The 13,394-nt window shown below is 41.7% G+C and overlaps 1 protein-coding gene across 1 annotated transcript; it reads left to right on the top strand.

Annotated features, from left to right (window-relative positions):
* The first annotated feature begins 8,947 nt into the window (after positions 1-8,947).
* LOC145810860 (uncharacterized) lies at positions 8,948-12,102 on the top strand. Its single transcript, XM_082907547.1, has 2 exons — positions 8,948-9,592; positions 12,097-12,102. The coding sequence occupies exons 1-2, from the start codon at positions 8,948-8,950 to the stop codon at positions 12,100-12,102; spliced, it is 651 nt and encodes a 216-aa protein (XP_082763673.1).
* The last annotated feature ends 1,292 nt before the right edge of the window (positions 12,103-13,394 follow it).

Raw genomic sequence — 13,394 nt, 5'->3', positions numbered from 1 at the left:
GTGTTTGTTTACAATTCTATTTTGGGTTTGTTTTTAAACATCTGTATTCCTAGCATTGTTGTTTAGATCATATGAGAGCTCCTGTATTCATATTTGTATTTGTCTGCTTGCTTTTCTTTTCTTTTTTTATTTCTTCTATTTATTTTTTTTATTTTTTGTTTTGGACTTTGTTGTTAACCATTTAGAGTGAACTTTGTTACATTAATATCCTTAATTTGATTTTCTTGGGAAAATTGAATCTTTGAGGACGGTTTGAGGATTAAAAATAGAGTGTGAGGCTAACAGTGAGTTTAAGGAATATTAGATGTTGATAATTTACACTTCATTTTGGTTGGGGAGTACCGTTAGGCATAGGTCATTCGCTAGATTATTTTGATATATTCTTCTTTTTGGTAATTTCTTTTTCTCACAGAAATGCTTATTTTTCTTTCTTTTTTTTTTTTTTTTTTTTTTGGTGAGATGCTGAATTTTTTTATTTCGTCCCAAAATTATTATTTTTTATTTTATTTTAAAAGAGGTTCAGCAACCTTCAAAGTGCTCACATCGCAGTTTTTTTAGTCCAAGGATGGTTCTTGAATAAAATTCTTATAAACTAGTGTGGTTCTTTAACAATTAAAATATTAGTATTGTTGTTAAACTTTTATTTGGTGTTATCTGTAGGTTGTGTTTTGTCAAGTTTATATGTGGTTCATAAGTTGGTTTTTTGGCTTAATACGAAAAAATACATAGAAAGTAGAGAGGTGATGTGACCTAAATAAGTCAATAAGTCAATGTTTTGGTTGATCCAGATGTTTTGGCTTTTGTAGATTTTGTGAATGATTTGATTTCTTAGCTTTGTTATCCATTGGGGGCCTGGATTTTTGTATTCTTTGCATCATCTTGATGCTTTTTAATAAAGTCTGTTTATTTATTAAGAAAAAAAATGATGATGAAAGCTCCCATGTTCGAATAATTGAATGCAACATTGTGGTATTTTCTTAATTCCGACATTGATACATACTTAGCAATGTAGTAATAGGTGTCATATCAATTTTGCCATGGACTACTAGATTTGTTACGTTCATCAAAAATAAAGAATTTAAAGTGTTGACATCACGGTTTTTTTTAGTCCCAGGATGGTTCTTGAATAAAATTCTTATCAATTGGTATCGTTCTTGAAGCATTTTTATTTATTTAACAATTAAAATATTAGTATGTTTCAAGACTACAAAGCACTTGATGCTTCATAATATTAGAATTGTTGTTAAAATTTTATTTGATGTTACCAGCAGGTTGTGTTTTTATTGCTATGCTTCTAATTATGTCGAAAGCTCCTCATGTTTAAATAATTGAATGAAACATTGTGGTCTTTTCTTAATTCCAACATTGATGCATACTTAGGAATTTAGTAATAGGTGAAATATCAGTTTTGCCATGGACTAGTAGATTTGTTATGTTTATCAAAAACAAAGAATTTAAATTTGTTTCTGCACGCAGGATTTTTTTTTGGTTTGCAAATTCCAGATTTTTCTTCCAATGAATAGCTGGATAAGTAAATATTGACCCAAGGGCACCACAAGATGGAGACTTTGATGGCCATGGATCTCATGGATTTTTTTTATTAGTTTAAATGCGTTCATAATTTCTAAGCTTATTTCTTTTAATGGGATTAAGTGAGAAACAGGGGGATAATGTACTATTAATGATTGTGTAAGATCTTAGATTTTAAAGATTCAAGCAGTCTCATCACTGTCTAATGAAATCATGCATGATGTAGTCAATAATTTTGTTCAATTAACTTTTACTTCAATGCTGTGGGGATATATTTTCTGAGTACCAACACGTAGCAAGGTGACGCCGACGTGTCAGCCGAGGTGCCACGTGTCCTGGTCGTGACGCCGAGGTGATTTTGGCAAGGCCGGGGTTATCCCCAAAGATATCGGAATCCGAGATAAGAGGATAAAAGATAAGGGACAAGAGTCCTAGAATAAAGAGGAGATTTAGCCAAGATAAGATAAAGCTGACGGTAGAGATGATTGGTGAGCAATGGTGGTGGTAGTGGCTGGCAAAGGTAATGGTGGTGACCGGTGGCGGTAGCAGTGGTTAGTGACAGACGACGATGGTGGTTGCGGGTGAATGGCCATGGCCATAGCTACAATGGTGGTATTTTCTAGAGAGAAAGAGATGAGAAAGAAGAAAAGTTTTGGAAAAATGATCATAACAGAAGTTAATATAAATTGAAAAAATTAATGAATAATAAATATTATAAACAATTAAAGATTTATAAAGTGTTTGGGATGGTTTAAATAAGGATTTTTACCAGCTGGTAGTAGGGGCAAAATCGAAATAAAAAAATATAACAGGACTTCCTGATACATGAGATAGAAACTTAAGACCTAATAGATAATAGACTTAATTATTAGGACCGACTGGAAAAAATCCCATAAAAAAATTGGAGTAATACAAGAAAGATTGGGCTTTTTGAGAATTCATTTCAAAGTTTGGGTTTGCGGTAGTTGTTTGATTTGGGGATTATGTGGGCTTGTAGTAGTTGATGGATTTGGTGATTGTAAGTTTTTTTTTGGTGATTGTTGGGCTAATGTAAGGGTGTAATTTTGGACCGGCCCGGCCTATGTCGGGCCTTGCGGGCTCCCGCCAAAAAATCGGCCCGGCCCGGCCCACGGGCCAGAAAACTAGGCCCAGGCCCTAGCCCAGGCCCAGGGGTATTCAAGCTTTGGGCGGGCCAGTGGGCGAGGTCTCAGGCCTGGGCTGGGGCTTTGGGCGGGCCTAAACAATTTTTTTTAATTTTTCCCACCAAAATTTTATTATTTTTCATTAAAAAAAATGGGCATCGGGGTGGGCCGAGCCTTGGCCCGGGCTTTTGGGCGGGCCTTGAGCGGGTCAAGGGTTGGGTCGGGCTTCAAAATGATGGCCCAGGCCCTAGCCTAGGCCCAAGGCATCGGGCTGGGCTTGGGCTCGGGCCAGGCTGACCTCGGGCCGCGGACGGGTTTCGGGCCGCCCGCGGGCCACGGGCCAAAATTACACCCCTAGGCTAACAGTATACTTCTTATATTTATAATTACTCATTTATCGATTGATAAAAAAAAATAAAAATCAATTGGGTGCTGTTTAGGATGTGAGATCCATCATCAAAATCATTTGTGAGTTGAATTGTTGATTTTTATACGTTGTACATGGGGGGCATTCATTAAACAAAATTAAATTCATTCAATTATTATAATTATATAATTTTTATGAACGTGTATTTCAAAGTTATTATTTATTTTTATGATAAAATCTAAATTTGTTTGGGTACGTTATATAATCATATTTTTATTTTTTTTATTTATTTTTAAATCCTATCACTTTTTTACTTTTTCGTATATTTTTTTATAAAAAATTAAAATGTACACTTATTTAAATTATTTTAAACAATTATAAAAATATAAAACATATGTCCTCAAACTTCAAGAGCACTTGTCATGACCTTTTTTAAAAAAAATGGTCAAGAAACTTAGAAAGAGAGAGAGAGAGAGAGTCACGCAAAATATTGTTCAAGATTCAACAGTCATCCCATTTCATAAGTCAGAGAAGCAACTAAGCTGATTACAATTACTACAATACGCTTGTCTGTCTTGAAAATGCTTTGAAACAAAACATAATTATTTTAGTATTATCTTCTGACCATAATAATCAATCAATCAAAAGAACTCAAAAAAAAAAAAAAAAATAGAAAACTTACAACATGGGGAGAAAAAGAAATTGAGCCAATTGGGTTGAGAGGTTACATGCTTCTCACCCCTCTGCTAAGTCCTCCCAACACTTGCCCACAACAACAGCTTCACATCTACTCATCATAATTGTGACCTTCTTTCCTTTTCTGTCCCTTTCCTTTTCATTTTCTTCTTGGGCCTTGTTAATGTATATTAAAGTATTTAAAAAAACATTATACAATTTTTTATTACATGTATTTTCATATAAAATATTTAAACTTTTTAACCTTTACATGTTCGCGATCAAAAAAAAAAAAAAAACCTTTACATGTTAACAAAAACTCTTCACGTTATAAATGATATTTTCTATTAATGCTCCGTTTGTTTGACAATATATATATATATATATATATTATGTGTTTATCATAGAAAATAAATTTATTTAAGTTAAAAAATATTTTTCCACTTTTAAAAGATAAAAAATAATTTTCCAATTAAGATCTTATTAATATCATCGCCCCCAACCACCTCCATCTTGCTATTACCACCACCACTATTAATGCAATCATTGCTATTGCTACTATCACCACCACACTCCTTACCATTACTCTCATTAACCCACCACCAACACCACTATTACCCCAACATTACCACCTCTACTATGCCATTGCTACCACTAAGTGGGTGAATATCTGGGCCTTTGAGTAATATTTGAGATGTTGGTTTGGGTGCTAATTTAAGTATCGTTTGTTTTCAGTGGTAGAATTAATGGAGGCGATTAATTGTGAAGGAATTGATAATGAAGAGATTAAGTAAAATTGAGTTTGTTTTTATGATAGTTGTTGGCATAGGAATCGTAAAATTATTTTTCTATAAAATAATAAAACAAATAAAAAAATACAAAAATATTATAAACATTAATGTTAAAAAAAAATGCCCAACATGTAAAAAATAAAAACAAAAATAAAAATAGTTCGGCAGACTGTTTTTTTAAGACCACATCCACCTCCACCTTCACCTCCTCCATCTCAATCCCCCTTCTAAAGCCCAACCAAATTCAGATCTCCATCTCAAGGAAATGGGATTACTGCTGTGCCTTAATAGGAGGTTTATTATGGACTTAGTTTTATGATCCGAACTGTCATTTTGTAGGATTTGTTAAGTACTTCATGCCTACAAAAAAATCATATTAATCGGATATCAATAACTATATGATTGATCATATAGTTATTGACATCCGATTAATATGATTTTTAGTAAGAATAAAGTATTCAACAAATCTTATAAAATGAACGGTTTGGATCATAAAAATAAGTTCATAATAAACCTCCAATTGATACACAACAGTTACTATTGTTCTTCTATCTCAATCCCTTCTCCAAATTTATAAACAAACATAATATTAAATAAGTTTCACCTCTATCTTAATCAAATTTCTACCTATATACCCAAAACAAATGGGGCTTAATCAGTGCAATAATAAAAACATTGAAAAAAGGCTAATATAACCAAAAAAAAGTTTTGCGCAACAGGTGAAGGATGAAGAGGCAGCCCCTGAGGAAATTACCAAAATACCCCGGAAACTTTAATTTTTAATGTCATTTTGCAAGTGTCACATCAAGGGTAAAATGGCAAAATACTTATTCCAAACACATTTTCCCATACAAAAAAGCCTAAACATCATTCCAAACCTAACTTTTTTCCACAAATTAAAATAACCAAAACCCACTAATAGCCTATCCCACACAAAAGCTTTTGCTTGGCTGATTTATTGACCATGGTGTTTGGGTGATTAGAAGTATTTATCATTTGGGCCTTTTTATGAAACTTCAGAGAATTAGATGGGTTGCCAATTTGTAGGTCCAGAGAGTCAAAATATTGGGCTGTAATTTGGGGCTATCCATATCGGCCATTTAAAATAGAAAAATGTTTTGAAATTTTAATTTGTAAGTTCTAAAGCTAGTTCTAATGAGCTGATAGTAAGTCTCACACATTGTGATGTGATGTTTTAATCTTGATTTTTTTTCCCCTTGTCATGTTATTAGTACTCTATTAGAGTATCAAAACTAATACTCTGAATCATTGTTGATTTAAAACATAATAGACAGATTTTATGATATACTCCAAAACATTGAAAATCATAACTTTTTTAGGCGGGATTAATACGCTTTTTGAATGAGTTTTTACTGATTTAGACCAACAGCAAGTGTGTGTGTGTGTTTTTTTTCCTACACAATTTGGAAGCACGTGAAAAAAACCAATTTCATCTATCAATTAGTCAAGGAATCCTTGTAGTGTGTGTGCCCTTCAATCGCCCATCTCAAATACTTTTTCATGATATGAATAATTTATTGTGTAAAACTCTCGTTCATAAGATTATTTATTTAATAAAGTATATTATTAGTAGTTATAAGAATGAATTATATCTGTCTTAAAAATATGAAAGAGAAATATGATTTAAGAATATTTTTTTTAAAAAAAATAATTTGATCCTGATTACTGATATTCGATTAATTAAATTCTTTATATAAATTATTTTTTAATAAACATAATAAATAAATTATTTAAAGCATTCACCTGGATTCAAAGTGAAGCACATGGAAACAAAGGATACGGTAAACAAAGTCCGGTAGGGTGATCGTGGTTGGTGGGTGGAAACTCATTTAAGAGGGAGCAAGCTGAAAACAACTACTATTATGGAGTATGTATGGATTGATAGTCAAAGTTTTTTGCAAAAAATAGTCAACATTGATCCCTACAGAAAAATAGTACCACAACTCAGTGGCATAGTTAGGAATTTCGGGTTTATTTAGCAAAACATCATCATCAATGTCATTATATCATATTTTTAATTTTACACAACTAAACAATATTAACATTTATATGATACTTTATAAATTTCATACATTCTCAATTATATTGACAAAACCAATCCAAACTAGTCAAATTACAAATAAAACAAAATATTGGGATATCAAAATCATTAGAGCGAGTTTTTTTTTGGGAGGGTCGGGGTCAATATGTAAAGTTTTCAGAATGGTTAATTTATGTGTAGAATGTGAAAGAAGGAGAGAAGAGAGATAAGAGAGAAAAAGTGATTGATTGATATATATATATATATGACATGGACAGGCCCACGGGGCATACAGCCCACGGCAAACCGCCCCGAACCCATCACCTCGGACCCGTAGCATAACTTAATTGGCAAAGCCCAGGACAGCTGGAGTCCACCTGGACTGTATCACCCAAGGGCATTTGGACACATGACAGATGAGACACAGGCCACATCAGCAGACAAAGATCTGCAGAGTTATTGCCACAACACATCACCATTAATGCAGCCCATCACAACATTTATTACGACAACACCTCCCCGTCGGAACAGAGCCCCCTCACCCTAAACAAGGTAAGCTACAGCACAGGCTTTCGGCGAAGAGGGGGGCACGTCACAAAGGACAGTGAAATGATTACCAAAGGATATAAGCAACAAGAGAAGCACAAGAATAAGGTTAAGTTTTCATTTTCTCCATCTTCTTCACTACATTTTTCCGGTCTTCCTCCTACTAATTCCCTCTGGTCGGCTTCACCGGCGACCGCATTACCTCCATCGGTTCCATCGATCTATCTATCACCATTGGCGAGCACCCCCGGCAGACCACTAAGTTGCTCACCTTTCTTGTGGTCGACTGCCCCTCTGCTTACAACATCATCCTCGGCCGCACAGCCCTCAACGCCTTCCAAGCCATCACATATACATATCATCTTGCCATCAAATTTCCTACCGATCTCGATGTCGGCACTGTCAAAGGAGAGCAGACCGTGGCCAGGGAGTGTTATGTCGCCTCGCTCAAGGAAGTCAAGTTGAAAGAGGCCATGATCATCGAAGGGCTTGACGTCCGAGATGAGGACGAGCTGGTCAGAGGTGAACCTGTAGAGGAACTTATTGAAGTTAACATTGATCCCACCAACCCATTCAGAATCGACAAGATTGGCAGCCAATTACCCTCCCAAGTCAAAGCCGACCTCACTGCTCTACTGACCGAGCACAGAGATGTATTCGCCTGGACCCATTCTGACATGCCAGGCATCGACCCCTCCTTCATAACCCATCGCCTCAGCATCGAGCCCCACTTTCGACCCCACCGCCAGAAGCAACGCATTTTCCACCCGGAGCGTAACACCCTCATAGCCGCCGAAGTTGACAAACTCCTCGAGGCCCAATTCATAAAAAATGTGGACTATCCTAGGTGGTTGTCCAACGTGGTCCTCGTCCGCAAACACAATGGCAAATGGCGGCTCTGTGTCGACTACTCTGACCTGAACCGAGCTTGTCCCAAAGACAGCTACCCCCTTCCCCGCATAGATTTGCTGGTCGACGCCACGGCTGGCCATCAAATGCTCAGCTTCATGGATGCCTTCTCTGGGTACAACCAAATTTTGATGCACACATCCGACCAGGAGCACACGTCATTTATCACCGATCGAGATACCTACCACTACTGTGTAATGCCATTCGGATTGAAGAATGCTGGGGCCACTTATCAGAGGCTGGTTAACGCCGTTTTCCACCACCAAATAGGTCGGAATATGGAAGTCTACGTCGACGACATGCTAGTCAAAAGCAAATACTCCTCCGATCACCTTGCTGACTTACGTGAGACCTTCGCCACTTTGCGCAAGTACCAGATGAAACTCAACCCAGAGAAGTGCGCCTTTGGCGTAGGGTCCGGCAAATTTTTGGGCTTTATGGTCAGTCAGCGCGGCATCGAAGCTAACCCCGAGAAGATCAAGGCCTTGGTTGAGATGCAGTCGCCTAGAACAGTCAAAGAAGTTCAGAGACTCACGGGCCGAGTGGCGGCCCTCAACCGGTTCATCTCCCGTGCGACAGATAAGTGCTTGCCCTTCTTCAAAGTTCTTCGGAAGACTTTTAAATGGACAGCTGAATCCGAAGAGGCTTTCCAACAGTTAAAGCAGTGCATGGCCAACCCCCCCTTCTCTCCCAAGCAATCACGGGCGAACCCCTCTTCCTCTACCTAGCGGTATCGGACACCGCAGTCAGTGCAGCTCTCCTCAGAGAAGATGGCTTAATCCAACGGCCGGTCTATTACATCAGTCGGGCTCTCAGGGGCGCGGAGCAGAACTACCCCTTGCTGGAAAAACTGTCCCTGGCCTTGGTCATTGCCTCCAGACGACTCCGCCCATACTTCCAAGCTCATTCCATTGTGGTCCTCACCGACTAACCCCTGAAGAAGGTCATGCAGCAACCAGAACTCTCAGGTAGACTGATGCAATGGTCCGTCGAACTCAGCCAGTTCGACAACTCTTACCGCCCTCGGACAGCAATTAAGGGGCAGGCCGTAGCTGACTTCATCATGGAGTTCACCAAGCCGACCCCGACCACAACACCTCCGCCCCTACCAACTCCAACAGAGCCAGAAGATCCTCATTCTTGGACTCTTAATGTCGACGGATCATGCCGAAGAGAAGGAAGCGGTGCCGGCCTCATCCTCACCTCTCTTGAGGGCGGCTTCTTCAAATGTGCCATCCGTCTCTTGTTTGAAGCAAGCAACAATGAAGCCGAGTATGAGGCATTAATAGCAGGACTCCGCCTCACCAAGGACATAGGGGTCAACCATCTCCGAGTTTTCAGCGACTCCCAACTCGTCGTCGGTCAGATGACGGGGGACTTTGATGCCAAGGACGACACGATGCGAGCTTACAGAGACCTGGCACTCCCCCTTGCTCGCCTCTTCAATACCTTCCACATCAGGCACATTCCTCGGGCAGAAAACTCCAAAGCAAATAAGATGGCTCAGTTGGCCTCTGCTGATCATCCTACTCTCAGCCAGGATGTCCGCATTGAATATCTACACCACCCGGCCGTTTCACCCGATCTACAAGTTATACAATACATTCAAAATGAACCTATCCCTTGGGCATCCGACATCCTCCTATTCTTGACCACAGGAGTACTCCCAGATGACCAGCAGCAGGCTTCCAAAGTCCGATCCCGAGCGTCCAATTACGTCATTGTCGACGATATATTGTACAAACGCGGCTTCTCCCGGCCATATCTACGGTGCCTCAATCCAGCGCAAGCAACTTACGTAATGCAGGAGATCCATGAGGGGATTTGTGGTAATCACTCAGGAGGCAGGTCCCTTGCCCAGAAGATACTCCGTACTGGGTACTTTTGGCCAACTCTCAATCAGGATGCGACCGACTTTGTGCTCAAATGCGATAAATGTCAACGGTTCGCCAACATCCCTCACGCCCCTCCTACAGAGTTAATCACCCTATGCAGCCCTTATCCGTTTACCAAGTGGGGGATCGACCTGGTCGGTCCGCTTCCCACCGGTCGAGGTCAGACCAAGTTTGCAATCGTTGCCATTGATTACTTCACCAAGTGGGTCGAGGCTGAACCCCTTGCCACAATCACCGAGCGGAACACCACCAGGTTTATCTGGCAATCGATCATTTGCCGATTTGGCATCCCTCAAGCCATTATCTCTGACAATGGCAAACAATTCGATAACGCGAAGTACAGAAAATTTTGTGCAGATCTCCACATCCAACCGTGCTTCTCCTCCTCTGGTCACCCCCAAGAAAACGGCCAAGTTGAGGTCACCAACCGTTCCCTTCTGAAAATCATCAAAACCAAGCTCGAAGCTGCTAAAGGCCTTTGGGCTGAGGAACTGCCAAATGTACTCTGGGCTTACCGAACCACCGCTCGCACTCCCACTGGTGAAACCCCTTTTCGCTTAACATATGGCGCTGAGGCGGTTATTCCGGTAGAAGTCGGCTTGCCCACCCCTAGGATGTTACATCCGGATCTGGCTGCAGCCGAAGAACTCCACCGAACAGAATTGGACCTCATCGAAGAGCTCAGAGAGACCGCTGCTGTCAGATCGGCTTCGTACCAGCAGAAAATGAGAACACACTACAACCGCCGAGTCCGACCACGAGAGTTCTTCGTAGGGGACCTCGTCTTACGAGAAGTGACTCTTGCTACAAAGAATCCAACCGAGGGTAAACTGGCAGCAAAATAGGAGGGGCCCTACGTTGTGAAGACCCGACCACGACCAGGCACTTACCGACTCCAAGACATGGAAGGCCGAGACCTGCCCCATCCCTGGAATGCGGAACATTTGAAGCGTTACTATCAATAATTCGCACTTTTGTATTGACAATATCGTTGTATTTCCCTTTCTATACATAATGCCAACTCCGCCTGGTGATTTCGATTTTCATAATTCAACTGTCTCTATGTCGCTCCCATAACTTTTTCACTTGCAGCACTTCAAAAGCCTCGGCCAGACCGAGCACTTCAAAGCCTCCGCCAGACGGAGCACTCAAAAGCCTCGACAGACCGAGCACTTCAGAAGCCTCAGCCAGACCGAGCACTTCAAAAGCCTCGGCTAGACCGAGCACTTTAAAAGCCTCCGCCAGACGGAGCACCTAAAAGCCTCCGCCAGACGGAGCACTTAAAAGCCTCGGCCAGACCGAGCACTTCAAAAGCCTCGGCCAGACCGAGCACTTCAAAAGCCTCGGTAGACCGAGCACTTCAGAAGCCTCAGCCAGACCGAGCACTTCAAAAGCCTCGGCCAGACCGAGCACTTTAAAAGCCTCCGCCAGACGGAGCACCTAAAAGCCCCCGCCAGACGGAGCACTTAAAAGCCTCGGCCAGACCGAGCACTTCAAAAGCCTCGACCAGACCGAGCACTTCAAAGCCTCGGCCAGACCGAGCACTTAAAAGCCTCGGCCAGACCGAGCACTTCAAAAGCCTCGGCCAGATCGAGCACTTCAAAGCCCCCGCCAGACGGAGCGCTTAAAAGTCTCGGCCAGACCGAGCACTTCAAAAGCCTCGGCCAGACCGAGCACTTCCAAGCCTCGGCAGACCGAGCACTTCAGAAGCCTCAGCCAGACTGAGCACTCCAAAGCCTTAGCAGACCGAGCACTTCACAAGCCTCGGCAGACCGAGCACTTCACAAGCCTCAGCCAGACTGAGCACTCCAAAGCCTCGGCAGACCGAGCACTTCAAAGGCCTCAGCCAGACCGAGCATTTCAACAGCCTCAGCCTGACTGAGCACTTCAACACCAAGAAGCACCACATTTTCAACACTTAGTCACATTCTGAAGCTTCTTCACAGTTCCAGGACCACGTCTTTACCTACTTAAATCCTCCACATACTCTCACGCATTACATTTACTGATCAGATTATTCGCCAACTATTTTGTTACAATTTACAACCTGCCTCTTACTCCAATTTTTCCATTATCTTTTCAACTTTCATACAACTCCAATCGCATTGTTTTTATTGGCAATATTTTATGACCAGTTTTAACTCTCACGTTGGCTAATTTATGACCAATTTTTATTGACAATATTTTCATACAACTCCAGTTTTAACTCTCAATTTTTTAACTTGTATAACTCTCACGTTGCACAATATTTTTATTGGCCCAATCTTTATGACCAATTTTAATTACAACATTTCATTCATGCTGGCAACATAAGCACAATACACAAAATTCAACTGGCTATACATTCATCCATTACGATTAAATAATCTTTGTACACAACTTCATTACAGTCAAATTCTCCATACCTTCATTCATTCACTCCTTTACAATGTGTTTACAAGTTAAAAACAAAAAAAAAAAAAAAAAAAAACAAAAAACAAAAAACAAAAAACAAACACAGAGCACGCCCAGTCCTTCTTCTCCTTGGCTACTCCTCCTCGCTAGATGCCAGATCCTCTTCTTCAACGCCTTCGTCCAGGGGGGTCTGGGCCACATCATCTTCGCCTATTGTCACACTACTAAGGTCCAAGTGTGGGAACAGCTCTTCAGCTCTGCGCTTGAACATTTTCCAATGTCCCAGAACTCGGCCATTTCGTGCTTATAGAAGTCTGACTGCTGGAACCCTTCAATCACCTCTGCCTCTGTCCTACCTCCAGCAGTCTTCCTTGATGGGCCCACCCCCCCAGACTCCTGACCTGCCAGACTCCTGGCGACAGCAGCATCCACCACCATCTGAAATTCGGGGGACCCTTTATATTGCTCTACTGCTGCGACGCATAGATCAGGGTAGGCCGCCTTTTCAGACGCCGCCTTCGCCCTCTCCTCGTCTAGCTCCCTTTGCAGGGCCCCCCTTTCAGCAGCCGCCGTCGCCCTCTCCTCTTCCACCCCCTTCCTCAGACTCTCCAGCTCCGCCGTCGCCTTCGCCTTCTCCATCTCCCACTCCCTCAGAAGCCTCCCCTTCTCCTCCTCTGCTTTGGCACGCTCCTCCCCCAACTCCTTCAACAGATCTCCAATTCTGAAGTCCGCTTCATCTTTTTGTCTGACCAGCTCTTCATTGCTGGTCATGGCCTCTTCATGCCGCTCGATTGCCACGGCGCAGGCCCTCTCAGACTCTTCCAACTTTTTCTATTCACCAGCCAGTTGGAACTCCAGTGACACAACCTTACGACGTGTGTCCTCCGGTTCCAACTTGACTGCTGGCAGATCGGCATGGGCAGTCTTCCAGTCGGCACTATCCTTCTTTAATTTGGCCAACTGGGCCCTGGCCTCCTCAGCCTTCAACTTGGCAGCCCAGCCTTCCTAAGAAGGGCCCCCGCCAAGGTAGTTACCTCCATTTGGGCGGAGCATAACCCCCTAAGCAGGTCGGCCTCATTATACCCAGATGCCGCGCGCAGAGCT

The sequence above is a fragment of the Camellia sinensis genome, chromosome 2 (genome assembly GCF_055761805.1).
Source record: "Camellia sinensis isolate YWXY chromosome 2, ASM5576180v1, whole genome shotgun sequence".
Taxonomy (NCBI): Eukaryota; Viridiplantae; Streptophyta; class Magnoliopsida; order Ericales; family Theaceae; genus Camellia; species Camellia sinensis.
The sequence above is the reverse complement of the archived record's forward strand: the minus strand, read 5'-3'. Positions and strand labels throughout refer to the sequence as shown.

Excerpts from the sequence above, each read along its gene's own strand:
- LOC145810860 (XM_082907547.1), top strand. The coding sequence starts at position 8,948 with ATGCAGCAACCAGAACTCTCAGGTAGACTGATGCAATGGTCCGTCGAA.